The following is a 16,411-nucleotide window of genomic DNA, read 5'->3' on the forward strand; positions in this document are numbered from 1 at the left end:
TATTTACTTCAAGTTAAATGGATTATCACATTTGCAAGATGGAACAATGACTGGCAGTACTCACCTGTATAAACATACTCCAGTACTCTTTTAAAAGCCTGCGGTCTGACCTGAAGTGGAGAAGAAAAAAAAAAAGAAAAAAAGAAAATCTCTATTATCCTTCATAGATTTGTGGAAAAGGATTGTACATGTACAGGAAAGGTTTAGAAAAGATTCTTAAATCTTAATCAGCAAAGACTTTGTTTTTTAATCATGATTTAAGAACCATTTATCAGTAAAAACTTAAAGCCATACTGTACTTGAAGCACTACCACAAAATCCCCTCTAGCGCCAGCTTGGGTCAGCTGTAGAAGTATACCTGTACATGTATAACAAATTATCACCTGTTTTGTGAAACCAGTAAATTCAATCGAATGCGTAAGCCTATTTATGCACCTCATGTAACTGGTGACACAATAGAGGTTTAACAGGATGGGTTTATGATGTAGGCTGTAGCCCATATGAGATCGAAAACCCCTGTAAGACTGACAATTTTGTTCTCAAGAGTTTTCTGTAAAATCATCTTAGGGTTCACAATACTGACTCATGGGCTGTCTGTCGTGAGGGCGGTCAGTTGCATGAGCAGTCGGTCTTATAGGCTGTCGGTCTTGAGGGCGGTCAGTCGCATGAGCAGTCAGTCTTATGGGCTGTCGGTCTTATAGGCTGTTGGTCGTAAGGGCGGTCAGTCGCATGAGCAGTTGGTTTTATGGGTTGTTGATCTTATAGGCTGTCGGTCTTATGGGCTGTCGGTCTTATAGGCTGTCGGTCGTGAGGGCTGTCAGTCTCCTGGGCTGTCCGGCTACTGGAACGTCCCCACATAGTTTAAATGATACTAACCAAGCTAGACTTGATGTGAACAGTACTTTTATTTTTCCATCTTGTCTCGAGCATCTCAGCAAAGTATTCATTGCGGGATTGGAGGATACAACGATGGGCTGCAAACGTCTCATTGTGTATGACGAATGTGATGTCACTGTAGCAGCTTGCCTCAAGTAGTCTGAATGAGAGATGATAAAAAAAACTGTCTGAAATTCTATCTCTCCATTCAAATTGTATATATACATATATATATATATATCTCAACTACGGATAGTGCATCTAGCACATTATGATTATTGCAAATGGGTGTTTGATGTGTTTTTGCATAGGATCTAATAGTACAGGGTTCAGAACTATTTTTCTTGGTCTTCTGTACTTGTGTTTGTTTAGTTGATTTATCAAAGGTACATGAAAATTAAGTGCTCTCACAAAAGTTCTGCTTCTAAAATACCAGGTCAAATAATTTCATTATGACATCTGTCTTGATTTTTGAAATGGATGGAATGAATTCATGTATATTAACCCTACATTAACTGGGGGGGAGGGGGTCAATTTGACCCCCCCCCCTGTAGAAATTTCGCGACTACTCCGTAACCGCGGCAGATATAAAATTTTCCTTTCATGACTTTTTTCTTTTGAGTCTTACGCATCTTTTAAAATGATTTTTTTCGAAAATCGGACGTATAGTTACAAAGTCACATGACCTTTTGTCTTCGCATCTCAGCCCGAAAACTGCTCATTTTTGTGATTTATGTACAAAACATATGGAAATTTCCTAAAGAGAGATAAAAACATTGGTTATTTAGTCTTGTTTAAAGCTTAGGTGTTTGTTTTGGGGTCAAAATAGTTGAATTGTAGTTATAAATGAAATAAAACAACAAAAACAATAAAATACATAAGCTAAAAAACAATGAAATACATAAAAAATTATCAAAACAAGAGATAACATAAGGAATAACCTGGCTCTTCCAATTTTTTGTGTTGTATTATTATTCCAAATGGTCTAACAAATATATGTAGTGAAAAACAATGCTTAAATATTAATAATGTATGATTTATGGGCAAAAATGTGAATTTTATGGCCTTATTTGCATAAATTACCATAAATATGCAAATGAGTGAATTTTTCAAAAAATTGAATTTACCGTAGTATTCTATACACTTCACTTGACATGTATGCACATTTTCGCCGCGTTTGGCAGTGAAATGGCCGAGATCTTAGGGGGGGGGGGGGGTTCAAATTGACCCCCCCCCAAGTAAAAACTTGGTCTGAAATAGCCCATAGGGTTAAATAAGACTGCATAATTACAGCTCACCATTATAACCCAAGTCATAACTCTTTGAGAATGAACGCACACACACACAAACACACTTACACCAAAACACAAACACAAAGAAAAAAAAATAGACAAATGCGACTACGTCTCTATATATATATATATATGCCTCTGCTCTAAATTCAGTATAGGAAATGGATGGAATTATTTGTGATATATCACAATGAAAACAAGAAGCCATATATACCTTGTGATTTGTGAGAAATCGTAATAGCAAGGCTAACACCTGTAATTTCAGAAATTGACCGCTGTGACCTATGACCTTTGACCCCAAGATCTGATCAGATCATCTTCCTATGGTGATACATATTATCGCCAGTTTGAGTCTCATATCTCTAATGGTTCTTGAGATATTGCGATAACGAGGCAAATACCTGGACTTTCATAAGTTTGCCTCTGTGACCTTCTACCTTTGACCTAGTTACTCCAAAATTTAATCAGATTGTCTTCATATGGTGATACATAATATTGCCAAGTTTGAGCTTCAGATCTGCAGATTTCATTTATGAAATGTGAAATAAAGTAAATCACTAGCAGCAAAAATGGACATGCTATGATAGAAAAAGAAGTTTATACAGGATAGAGATGATTTGATAGCTGTTCTCACCTTTTCATGAAATCCAGGTAGAAATTCCTTCTTGCATGGCCAGTGACCACTGCTTTGTAGGATTTCAGAATGTCCCGAATCTCATCTGTGAGGGCGCCATATAGACAGCGTTCACCGTCAAAGGTCTTTGCTTCACATTTAGCACCTGGGAAGCACACCACGACATGTTATGGATCAATCATAGCTTCAGAAATGTCTATAAATGCAGTGATGCATACAATTTTCGGCACCCTATTGAAGGATCACGGTAATCACAATAAAAGTGCTTGCATGGGTGTCAAGGGAGGGGGAGGGGGGGGGGGGGGTTAAGGGCCTGAGAGGTTGTCAATACACACCTTTGATAACATTTCCCTTTTTCTTTATAGTGTGCTACGTTTTCTAAGCACTCTCATTTTATGATACAAAGGTATACCTTTTAATACATGTACATGCTCTGATAAATTTTGAAGAGTATATTTTTTAAATCCCCCTCAGCTTGCATTATCCCATGGGAAGGCCAAACAACACATTGATCAAATTGATTGTGTTAGATGTACAATACAAGGCCAGAGTGTGATGGAAAATTAAGCTCCCATTTATTGATATAAACTGTATGCTTCATCATGCAAAGCAGCAACAACAACAAAATGGGGAAAAAAAGTTAATTGGTTCAATTAATGAACTTACCATTTTCTAGCAGATAGATGACCACATTTTTATGGCCACACAGGCAAGCATAGTATCTGGAATCAAAGACAAAGGCATGCAAACATAACAATTAAATTCGCAATGGCCTTCAGAATTATTGTTAGATTTGTTTGAACAGCTTCAGAAGAGAATGACTGTATATAAATACAGGAACATGTACAGTGTATGTCATGAAGCTTTTGAGAATTGTTAACAGATATTTTTTTTCAGAAAAAACTGTTGCAAACGTTTCATAGAGCAGTCTGCTTTAGCAATGGAACAGGAGAACTGCATGCTCTTACTGATATTTAAGAAGAATTCAGAATAACCTTTATGGGAAATTCCATGGAAAAGGTTCACTTGACAAAAATCATGAAAATTGGAATAATTCTGGAAATATGTGTGCCACGATGACAATTTCGGTATCAAACAAAAGGTGTTTAGAGTATACTACTAAATAATTATAACTATATTAAAACTATATTGTAAACATTTTGTATAAAAGCCCCCCCCCCCCCTCCGAAATAAAACCAACAGCAAACAAACAAAACAAATAGGGATGACAGAATCAATATAAAAGTCTGAGTGAACTTCCCTGACCATGATGCTTATACAGACATCAATATCTCTTTTAGGAAAGTACTATTTAAAATTGAAATTATGAATCGGATACGGCCAGTATGGAACCCCATACATTCAAAACAAAATTTGTCACAGGAGGGGGAAGGAGGGGGGGGGGGGGGATTGGTCTCCTTCAAAGTCACTTACAGAGCAGTACTGTTCCATTCATCTTTCAGGTTAGGTTCCACTTCCTTCACCTCTAACAGGTAGCTATCAAAAATAATAGAAAGATGAAAATCCCTATCAATTACTGTATATACCAAGTTACCAACTTATCAGTGTAGTAGTTCTATATTTTGATAATGTACATTATGACAACTATAAATATATTTGAATAAACTTTGTACAGGTTTTGTGTTCATTATGAAGTGAATGCAGACATATCATTTTCATACTGAGTTATTTATAATTGTTTAAATGCAATAAATGGATGCAGATACCAGGGTAGTCTTCACGACATACCGGGGTCTCTTTCCCATCTACTTCACTAAAAGTTATTAATCACTCGTTTTGAGTAACTATTGCCCAGGTTCTAATTATAATATCCAAGTCATACAACATTTAGAAATAATGATGGATTTCACATTTTGGATTAAAAGTATCTTTGCCATCTTTTTCAATCTCAAACATAATAGTCATCATTCATGGTAAATATATATTCATCTCTACAACAAATCATAGACATTATCATTCTTATTCAAGAGTTACCAAACTTACGAAACGCTATGTAGGTCGCCCGTCTTGCAGCTCTCCATAAAATCCCTTCGGTCCTGAGCCATTTTTGCTTTTGTGACATCTAGATGGCAAATGATGACATTTAGAAAGAGATTTATGAACAGACTTGTTGATCTATAAAAATTATAAAATCACAACCAATGTTCCATAGCTTGCATCTTTTCTTCAAAGACTCGCTTTATCACAAAAATTTCCCCAAACATCCTATTTAAGCACTAAAACTTTGCAGAATCTGTAATAAATCTTTAAGTGGGGAATAAATGTCTGATATATGTAACTTTGGTTATAAAAAGAACTAACTATGCAGTCCTTATCCATTTGAAAATTAGCAGAATAACTACAATTGTCAATTACAGAGCAACAAAAATTGGTCAGAATACCGATACATGTATGTACTTCGATCCCACACCCTTCTGCTCCTGGATATACATGTAGGTCTCTGCACACAACTGAAAATTAATCCACATCAAATATCCATGGTGAAAAAAGAGACCTTGCCTTGTAAAAAGTGCCATTGATATGGATTGATATCCCAATCAATCGCACATCCTAAAATCAATCACAAAATTAAAAACTGCATGCCATTAAAATATCAAAACAGATCAGATAACTTCAAAAGTTGGTATCAAGTTGATGAGACAGGGTCCAGAGGAAGAAAAAAACCCTCTCTGATTAGAGAAAAATGAGAGAATCCAGGTTCACCATTGATATATGCACCAGAGACATGTGTTTATATATTCCCTCCTCCTCTGAAGAAACAACAAATAAACAAAACAAACATAAAAAACAAAACAAACTCATTGTCCATCTTGTTTAAAATATCTTCAAACTTGAGATTCAAGGTTAAACATTGATATGTATCACAATAACCACAGAGTGGAGTACAACCCCACCACAAATAAACAATTGAAGCAATTCATTGAATGAACAAACTAACAGCCTTTTCACACACAGCTAAAATTCTATAAACATGACTAGTATAAACGTGTTTCGAACGTGTTTAAACTAATCACGAGCCTTTCACACACAGAAATTTCGGTGTGATCGTTAATCGTTTCGTGATTAACTACTGCTCGTAAAATGCGCAGTAGTGCCATTGCGCATTGAAGGTCATGTCACATCAATCAAAGCGCATGCTCCATCCAGTTTAAACGGCTCGGTGTAAAAATGTCAGAGGTAAAAATGTCAGAGGAAAAAATGTCAGAGGAAAAAATGTCAGAGGTAAAAATGTCAGAGGTAAAAATGTCAGAGGTAAAAATGTCAGAGGAAAAAATGTCAGAGGAAAAAATGTCAGAGGTAAAAATGTCAGAGGAAAAAATGTCAGAGGTAAAAATGTCAGAGGTAAAAATGTCAGAGGTAAAAATGTCAGAGGAAAAAATGTCAGAGGTAAAAATGTCAGAGGTAAAAATGTCAGAGGTAAAAATGTCAGAGGTAAAAATGTCAGAGGTATAAATGTTAGAGGTATAAAATAAAAACAAAATCATGTGGCAAGTTTGTTATGGTTACACCCGGGCCATATATTAGGCTTATCGAAAAAGAACAGCGAGGGATATTCTGCAGTCGTTATTTCACCGCTGCTTTATTTTCTACTTTCCCAGTTAAAATTTATTTACCTTTCGGTCCCAAATTGTGACTTTTTGCCCTATTATTGCCGAAGGAAGACGAGGGGGGGGGGTAATCTTCTTCTGGGGCACGGTGACCCGGCTGCTCTCCCCTTCCTCTTATATTATGCTTTGCTATATATCCTTCTGAACAGTGGTCAATGCCTAGGCAGAGCAGGCAGACTAATGGGACATGGTTTCTGTTCCGAGTTTCGCGCCTTGCAAGCAATCATCAGGCAATTATTGATAGCATTCTTAAAAGTACATGATTATCTTATACAATCTTGGTACAAATACCCCTAAAATAAGACTTAACTAATAAAATACAATTAGAATTACTCATGAGTAATTCTTATTATATTTTATTCAGGTATTGTATTAGTTAAGTCTTATTTTGAGTGTATTTGTACCAAGGTTGCAGAGGAATCATGTACTTTGAAGAATGCTATCAGTTGTCTGATGATCGCTTGCAAGGCGTGAAACTCGGAGTAGCAACCATGCATGTCCCATTAGCAGCGCTCAAAATACACGGGGGCGATTGCAAAATTTAAAATCGCCCCCGTGGAATTATAAAATAAAGATTATCTTTTCTATTATAACTTTAACACAATATTGAGTTTCAATTTTCAAACCTTAAACCAATGAAATGGAACTTAGATTAGCGTGCAAGATTTCTCGTTCTATATGAGTATTTATTAACGATTCAACTCGCAGTGCAGTGCTGCAGTCAGCAGTGGTTATAGGCCTACTGCGCCGTTAGTAACGGTACGTGTTCACGCTGCCGCCCCATATCTGCTGGAGCTGGAGGCGATCGCGCAAGGGCAGAAACATGGTCATGGAGAAGTTTTTCGTTGTGAAAAGCGTATACCCGCTGAAATCTGGTGATTTCAAATGACCAGCAAATAGTGAACCTCGACCAGTAAACCAAAATTAGGGACTTTTAGATTTGCACGACGAGAACGTGGACTGCAACGTGTGACCTCCTTTTAAGGCACTGCCAGTGCTTAAAAGGACGTCACATGATTGTGACTGCCAGTGCCTTAAAAGGACGTAACACGTCCACGCAAATCTAAAAGTCCCTATTGGGAAGAAGAGGAAGACCAAGATGTTGTTGAATGATATGGTAACATGGGCAGATCTACAGGGGGGGGGGGGGGGTTTAGGGGGTTTAACATTTTTGAGCAGACTCAGGCGACCGGTGAATATTAAAGCGGTGGGGGGATGCTGGAGAGGAGGACCACTAATTTTTTTTTTTTTTTTAACTCTCACTTTCACCTATCCCAGATAACCCTAAGTTTTGTGTTGCTGCTTTATATGTAGATGATAATGCATGATTACAATAAATAGAGAGAGAGAGAGAGAGAGAGAACCACCATCATTATGCAATGGTTCAGGGTTTGTGTAATGTACGTTTGAAACCATTTCTTAGCGTCTCAACCCTAAAAAAATAGCGAAACTATTTTTGAGGAAAAGCATTATACTGAACTGAATAAAGAATAATAACTTTAAATTGGCTCATACTAATACTGATACGGGCTAAATACAATGTGGTATCGGCACAGTAAGATCGGGTATTTGTATAGAGGTATTCCAAAATGACATTCTGATAATCAACATTTTGTTCTGTTATCATATGTATATACGCATAATACAACTGATCTTTGTGATTTCTTAACGTGACATAGTTTCTTCTCCCCCTGCAAACAAAAAAGAAAACAAGGTTATTTAATAAAAGGATCATGGGACAAAACGATCATTGTGATTCAAATTGATGCAAGGATTTTTTTTTTAATATTAAGCAATGCTTTTCACCAGAATCTTCTTTGTAAAAACGACTTTTAAAAATCTCAGCCATGCAATAGGCCTGTTTACTAATGTATTCACGGACCTTTAAATTTGCACACGGTTGTAAGCTCTGGCAAACAAACCGAGCGCAGTGTCTGCTACGGCCCTGCTACACACACTTTGTATACGGCGATGTGGGGAATGCGAGGAAAAAAAGGCTGATCATCGTCCTAATAAACTTCGTTTAAAACTGTTTGTTTTCCAACCTTAGGGTATATAATTAAAATAAATATAGTTTTTCTCAGTTGTACATGACAAATCTTCGATTTTATTTTCCGAAATCCGACGAAATATCGCAAAAATGGGAGGTAAGCATTGCTGTTACGGCACGTGTAACAGCGATTCACGGTACGCAGACAGACCCCATATGAATGGTGTGTTTTTCATCCCGTTCCCCAAACCAAAGACGAACCTGGAGAAGTGTAAAATATGGATTAAGAATTGTGGAAGAAAGGACTTTGGAATCGACATATTATATGCTTTGAGTTTCTTTCTGTCGTAGTCAGTTCTATTTACTATCAGGTAGTTGAAAATGTCGTATAATCCGAAATCTGGTATACTTTCAAAGTTCTCGGTGTAGCCGGTGATTTTCATTGGGTCGTCGAACGAGCACCCCGCACGCTCCAACTTCTCCCGCAGCGACCGTGCGGAGTCGAAGCTCGCAAGGTCCGGGTCTTGGGGCAAAGCGATATCGGCCACAGCAGTCGCAAGTTGAACTAGTTTCTGTTTGTTGTACCCTGATGTCGTAACTCCTCTCTTTCTTAAATAATCGGTGAGCTCCTTCACTGTCCACTGCGAAAACGGCTTGCTGGAACTACAACTCGATGTCGAAGGCGATGCCATTGTAGAAATTAGGGTGAAAAAACGTCGCGGTCGCTAGCAATGGCTTTGTATGTGTATAGCGTAGCGGGCATGGAAAAACAATGTGGCGACCGTGCCGCACCACGCAAAGCTTGCCCTACGTAGTAACAATCGCTAGGGTGCGAGGGATTATGACGTCACTCGCATATCATTAGTAAACAGGCCTATTCTGCCACTGTGTTGTAAGATCACTTTCACATTAGGAGAAGTGTATTTCTTCAATGAGTATTTTAAATTGAATGGAACGTCTCAACTCAGTAAGCATGGCTGAGATTTGTAAAAGTTGTTTTTACAAAGAAGATTCTGGTGAATAGCAGTGCTTATTCAAACAAATATTTGAATCACAATCATTATTTGTCGCTTAATCCCTTTTAATGATCTGTTTTCTTGCTCGTTCCAGTTCAGTTCAGTTCATTTTATTCAAAACCACACAAAGCATGATATAATCTGTTACATAATAAAGAGACTGGTAATAGTACATCAATCAACATATTCTAACTTGATTACATAATAAACTGAATGGTTTTAGGACCCCTTTAGAAGCTAAACTTGTGAGCGGGGCCCTATAGTCAACAAAGTACATGCATTTACAGTAAAAAGAATGTTACGTATGATTATACAATGGATGAAAATACTAAGCTACAGAATATAGAACATACAAATACTCTCTCACACACACACGCACACACCCACACACACACACACTGACAAGTAGGTCCTTAGTGGTCAAAAAACATTTCAGAATAAGAAAATACTAAGATGCAAATAAAAACTATGTCAGTCTTTCAAGTAGGTACGTTTTAGATAACCTTCTAAACCTAGAAAGAGTTGTACTATTTTTTATATCATCAGGCAGACTGTTCCATTCTTTAATGCAAGGGGAGAAGAAGATATGTCACGTGGTACGGTATGTCACTGAAACAGCCCCCGTACGACTTTTGTGCCAAAATTGATTATCAAAGTGGGGGGGGGGGGGGGGGGGGCTAAAGTATTTACGATCAGGTAGAGGGTAGCGAGCGTAAATTGGTGTGGGGGGCTCAGGGGGTGGAGCCCCGGAAGCTCAGGGGTTTTAGGCATTTAATTACGGTCAGAGAAGCACAAATATTTTGATGCCGCATTTACGTCACTGGCAGGTCAGGGGGAGGGGGTTGTTAAGTTAAATATACGTTATTATCCTACTTTTTTACCGGTTTGGGAGGCTAGGGGGGCGGGCCGTTACAATCGGCCCGTGGATCCGCGCCTGTACAAAAAAGCACCAAAAACAGAATCGCTCAGTAAAGAAAGAATGTAAAGGTTGCTCAGAATAATGAGGAGGAAGTAATGTGCAGAACGAGAAGAAAGTCAGTAACAGCTATGTACATGTAGCTTGTAAATTTGTAAGAGGCAAAATGCTGATTATAATGAAATAGCAAAGAATTCTGGAGTATCATAGGTACCAATTCAATGGAAATTTGTATAAAAAAGAGCCCCCGTCAGTACTAAAAGAGCCCCCGTGAGAAGGCTCACGGGGGCTCTTTTTTGGGGGAAGAGCCCCCGTGGACAAAAAATTAATTTGAGCCCTGCCCATTAGTCTGCCTTATTCAATATTTATATACTGGTATATTATGCTTTTGTAAAAGCAAATGGTACTAGTACACTGAGCAAACTTCTGGGGAAAAAGATTTCTAAAATCGAGAAGTTTGGCCATGTTTTATAGGCTGAGTTGTCGCTCCATGGTGTAATTATTAAATAAAAATAAAAGTCAGTACAGCCCCCGAAATAGGATCAGATATCTATGAACCTCCCCCCCCCCCCCCGCCCCCCACTTCTCCTTCACTTTTGAAGATTGTTGGACATTTTAACTGCGTGGCAATTACTACTATTATATGTAATTTCCAATAAATGCATATTTCCGACAATTCCACTTTCTTGTGGGCTTGGTATTTTGATACTCTGAAACAAAGCAGAAAGCCATGTTATCAATGCTAACCCATCACATTCCCGAAGTGCGCGCGTTCCAATAAAATATTGTCGATTACTATTGCGGTATAAAATAGTCTGGGAGAAAATCAATAAGCAGCTTTGTTACTCCGATAAAAAGCAGAAAGCCGACCATGTTACATCAATTAAAGAGAAGGTTGAGTTCTGGGGAAAGGTGAACAATAATTTGTGAGCGTTTGTTATCATTCTTGTTATGCAAGTGTGGAAGAACATCAAAGAAAAAAGTTATTCCCTGAAAATCTATTTCAAATGACTTCATATCCCAGGTATGACAAGTAACGGCTTTAAAATGAGGCCTGATTTGATTTGCCATATGTTTGTGTAGTCCCATATCAATATCTTTCTGTGTACAGTGCTTGTGACTTTACCAAGACTGGGCCAAAGTTTTTATCATTTTGATAAAAATTTTCGTGTTTTCGTGATTCCTCGTGATTATATGTAATTATTTGTACTAAATGCACTACTCACTTTAACACTTGACTTTTGTCGAGAACTTTCATTTCTTCGTTTGGACTTTGTTCGTCTCTGGGACGTTACACGGGCTAGGTTGTAGGCTGCCACAGGCCAAACCGGTCCGTTTCACAAACATTAACACATCAACCAATTCAAAATATCAAAAAATGTTAGACATTCATACATAATATAATTATATGCAAGCCTGATCACAAAAAAATAAATTTCAAAATCTATTTTCCACATTGTATTATCCTCAGGACATGTACGAAATACAACAAACAGCCATTTATACAATTTACATTATTGAAGAAAGGAATATAATAGACAAGCCCATGCAGTAGCTCTACGTCTCGACATTCTGTGTGATAAAAGTGCTGAGATATTAAAACGGCACTCATTTTTTTTTGCTTGTACATTTTTACCTCTGATATTTTTACCTCTGACATTTTTACCTCTGACATTTTTACCTCTGACATTTTTACCTCTGACATTTTTACCTCTGACATTTTTACCTCTAACATTTTTTCCTCTGACATTTTTACCTCTGACATTTTTACCTCTGACATTTTTACCTCTAACATTTTTTCCTCTGACATTTTTACCTCTGACATTTTTTCCTCTGACATTTTTACCTCTGACATTTTTACCTCTGACATTTTTACCTCTGACATTTTTACCTCTAACATTTTTACCTCTGACATTTTTTCCTCTGACATTTTTACCTCTGACATTTTTACCTGGCACCGTTAAAACACGTCTGAAACACGTTTAAACACGAATAACCTTTCACACACAAAATCTCAAGCTCACTAGATACGAACTTCGTATCTGCAGCCTGCTTTTCGGGGCGTATATGCATCGCGACTTCGTATCTATCCCAACATCGTATAAACGATGTTCACACTGGGAAATTATGTCTATAAACATGTTTAAAACTGTTGAGTGATTCTAATCATCTCTAGATACGATGAATTTTAGCTGTGTGTGAAAAGGCTGTAAATAACTTCGGTATGGCTGTTATTTTAATGCACAGACACCTTCTTTGTGCAATCCATTCCAGAAGTACAGTATACACTATCCAGTGTACATTGTATACAGTTCACAACTAAATTATTCATACCCTGAACCAATTTTTGCAATTGTTTTATGTATGTAAAAAATGTTATCCTGATTAATGTTTATTGAGAAATTGTATATTAAAGGTTACATGTAAAAGTCTAGAACGAAGGCCCTAATTCAAACAGTCAACCTTTCTTGAGTTACGAAAAACACAAAAAACATCAAATTTACAAGGGGTATGAATAATTTACTTGTTACCTGTAAAGTATTTGTCTTTACCTTTGCAGATAGAGTTCTTCATTTCTTCTATCAATAGAGCTCTGCAGCTTTGCAATCAAATTATATGCCAAGAATTGAGCAACCCTGCCCTGTGATAATCGCACTGTTTTGGTTCTGTCAATGCTTGGCTATAGCTTCTCTCAGTTCTGGCTACACCCTTTACAGGCTGCCTGCATTAGTCGAACATGGTCTAGTGAACAGAACTTTCCATGGACATGTTTTTCCTGATCTACTTTCTCCATTGTTGTTACTTGGAAATCAAATGAATCGAATAAGATAGCTTTTTATTCAAACCTAGCGAAGCGACAAGAAAAGCCCTGGATATGAATTACACTGAGCATTATAAGGCTATGGAAAATAGATTACTATCGACGATACAAGGCTATGCTTAGTCCCACATTTGTAAACACTCTCTGGAATTCATGTTTGTACACAAATTCTCTCATGACAGTTTTAAACGTGGACCTTATTGCAATAGCATTTTTTTGAAGGGGACGTCCACCCTGATATCAAGTTGGTTTAATTAATAGAAGCAGAAAAATGAGAGGAACATGTTAAGGTGTCATGAATTTCAAATGAACGTAATGGAAGCATATATGCGATTTTCGAATACTCAATGATCGTTGTCGTGTTGAAATCGAGTCTAAATTAGTGATGAAATTGTAAATAATTGTAAAATTTTATTTTCCTTCAAGAAAATTTTCAATCATAATACATGTAGATACATGATATTCCCCATAAATTAATTATTGCAAATATGTTTCTATTCAACCCCTGTATGGAAAAAAATCTATTCTGTCATCTATAACAAAGAAAATGGAAATATAAATGAAATCTTATGTACAGAGCAAATTGGAGAGGATCAAGCTCGCAAGATACGTCACAGTTTTGCCAATTTGTGTTTGATTGATCGCAACTTCAAAAATGTTTAACTTTCTTATTTTTAATCAGAATTTGCTCAAATTTAAATGGCCTGTTCCTTTCAATTTGCCGTTTCATTTATAATGAGAGCTACATAGTAGAAGGTTTGGAACAGACTTAATATCATTAACAGCATGTATCACTCTACAGTGTTAAATATTTAAAAAAATACTTTATAAATAACACTGGTATATACATGTATACAGTATGATACAAAAAGTGGGATATCAAAAATTGTTATTATAACATTGAACATTCTCAACACAAAATCATGAGAACCCAAACCAATGTTGCCTACATATTTCACACAGAAAAAAAGAAAAGATAAGGATTAGAATTCCACTTACTAAAAACTTTCAAAAAAAATAATACAGTGAAAACTGATCCATCATCAGTGGTTTCTTACGGATAGTAATGACTTTTGTCTGATTTCAGTTATAGCCTAGAGTTGGTGTCACTAATAGTACATGTGTGTATATGCATTTAAGGCTATTTGAAATTAAACCTAATTATTACCACTCCATATACAGTAAGCTCCTATACCTGTTGGAATTCTTAGAATCAATGTTTTGTGTGTATTAGCACAGATTTATCTAACTCCAAGGAGCTCCAGATCCTACACCGGGAAACCGATTCATCCATACATTATTTGTATATCATCGATTCAACATAGCGAAGAGAAAGTACGCATGCAGTAGCTACGCAGCACATATATGAATAATGAATATACATACTTTCTCTTCAATGTTGAATCGACGATACACAACATGAATAAATTGGTTTAGGACAAGGAATCACCGTTTTTCCATCAAACCCAAAGACATCTTCAAATTATGATTTCAAGTGGTTGACTGGATGCCCAGAGGAGTCGAAAAACATTGTAAGTCTAACTTGATAATTACTACTTTTTTTAGATTTCCCAACAAAAAGGACCAATACCGGTGTTTGAATCGTTTCCCGGTGTGGGATCTGGAGCTCCACCGCCTTTGGCCGTAGCAGAGCTCTCCGGAGTTCAGATTTAACCCAGTGTACATCATATATAAATATATTCATCATTCATAGTCGTACATGATGAAGTGTTGAGAAGGGAAAATATCCATTGCAATATAGTCTAGCTTAATTTTCACCTTTTTTTGAAACCCCAAATTGGTAGTAGAGTAGAGTAAAACCGCCAAACTTCGGACATTGCCAAACTTCGGACAAAAATTACTTCAACGGCTCGAATGCAAAATATGAGCCTAGCTCAGGCGGGTAACTTGCATGCATTTGATACTACTACTAACCTACATCGTTAGTACAGAAAGTTAGGGCACGTTGCCGTCTGCAAAACTCACAAAAAACATCGAATTCAGAGACAGATTTCAGGTTACCTGGATTTTTACAGTTCCTTAACAGGGGAGTTAATAGAGCCTCCAATATATCAATTAAAAACAAATCCTTGGCATATTTCAGGTGGTTTCTGCCAAAATTATGGGAGCTTATGAGATACTTTTTCACTCTATCGCGAAATTTTTCTAATGGCGGCCGTTACCACGGACCTAGGGGTACTATACAGGTACCCCTACCAGAAGATGGCGCTCTTCCAAACTTCGGACAGGCAACATTGAGTGTCATTTTGACTACGAAAAAATAGCGCTTTCGTAAGATTTTAGCACCAAAATATTGTGTGAGTGTTGTGAAAAACACCTTTCTGATAGTTCTACCTAAAATAAATGTACCCAAAACGAGAAAATAATATTTTTTTCATGAAATCAACGCAGTCAAACTTACCCCCGTCGAACGATTTTTGATCCGGTTTCCAAACCTCCGATGAATGCGCACTTTAGCGCGCGCGCTATACGTGCGCTACAAATGAACGTCCGAAGCTTGGCATGAAAAAAGGTTCGGCGGGTAAGTAAATAATTCTAGTTTTCCATTTCCTTTACTAATTTTCTTTTCATGACATACATAAACAGTATTTGCACAATAATAGTATATTTGATCTTTCACTAATTAAAAAAAGAATTTAATGTTTTCCCCGTTTTGTCTTAAGTGTCCGAAGTTTGGCGGTCTTACTCTATAAATAAAATTTCAAATCCTTGAACCACGCGTTATGACTGACAACTAACAAAAACATAGACCGAAAGCTTCAGTCTCTGATATCGATTCCGTTGGACCACGATGAATGAGATATGCAACAAGATTTTCACTCTTTACATCCTCATAAATGCACTAATTGGCTGCAATATTAATTACAATAGTCTAATTATATTAAAAAATAAAAAATAACACAGAACCTACTTTGACTTTCGTCTTTAAAGCAATCTTAAACTTAACAACAGACAATGTATAATACTAGCAGAGCTATGCAGCTATTTCTTCATTTCATGATTGTAAATTGTTTCCGTTTCTGTTTCTGTTTCAGGATGTTCAGTTGCGTGGTTTGGGCGTCGGTATACAGGTACAGATTAACTGCAACGTTTTGATTAGTATGGTCATGTACAAGTATATGCTAGATCTATAGACATGATGGAAGGAGTCGGACGTCGGAGAGGTGTCACATTTTTAGTTTCTGTTTGAAGACTGCAACAGTGAAGGTTATAATA

At 37.0% G+C, this 16,411-nt stretch overlaps 1 protein-coding gene across 4 annotated transcripts in view; it reads right to left on the reverse strand.

The window, feature by feature from the left end:
* The window catches only part of LOC583137 (ankyrin repeat and BTB/POZ domain-containing protein 1), a 30,054-nt gene that overhangs the window by 13,444 nt on the left and 199 nt on the right, over positions 1-16,411 (reverse strand). Inside the window, exons 1-7 of one of the 4 annotated variants that reach the window (XM_031000250.1) lie at positions 15,197-16,116; positions 4,807-4,885; positions 4,237-4,299; positions 3,469-3,524; positions 2,803-2,947; positions 877-1,036; positions 65-110 (exon numbers count right to left, since the gene is read on the reverse strand). In XM_031000250.1, the coding sequence (XP_030856110.1) occupies positions 65-110; positions 877-1,036; positions 2,803-2,947; positions 3,469-3,524; positions 4,237-4,299; positions 4,807-4,868 (532 nt within the window). In that variant the 5' untranslated portion in view covers positions 4,869-4,885; positions 15,197-16,116. Of the gene's footprint in view, positions 1-64; positions 111-876; positions 1,037-2,802; positions 2,948-3,468; positions 3,525-4,236; positions 4,300-4,806; positions 4,886-12,884; positions 13,326-15,196; positions 16,117-16,411 lie in introns of those variants that run through there. The other 3 variants (XM_011670579.2, XM_783062.5, XM_031000249.1) reach the window with 3 other exon arrangements.

Source organism: Strongylocentrotus purpuratus, unplaced genomic scaffold (assembly GCF_000002235.5).
Source record: "Strongylocentrotus purpuratus isolate Spur 01 unplaced genomic scaffold, Spur_5.0 spur5_scaffold_6, whole genome shotgun sequence".
NCBI classification, from domain to species: Eukaryota; Metazoa; Echinodermata; class Echinoidea; order Camarodonta; family Strongylocentrotidae; genus Strongylocentrotus; species Strongylocentrotus purpuratus.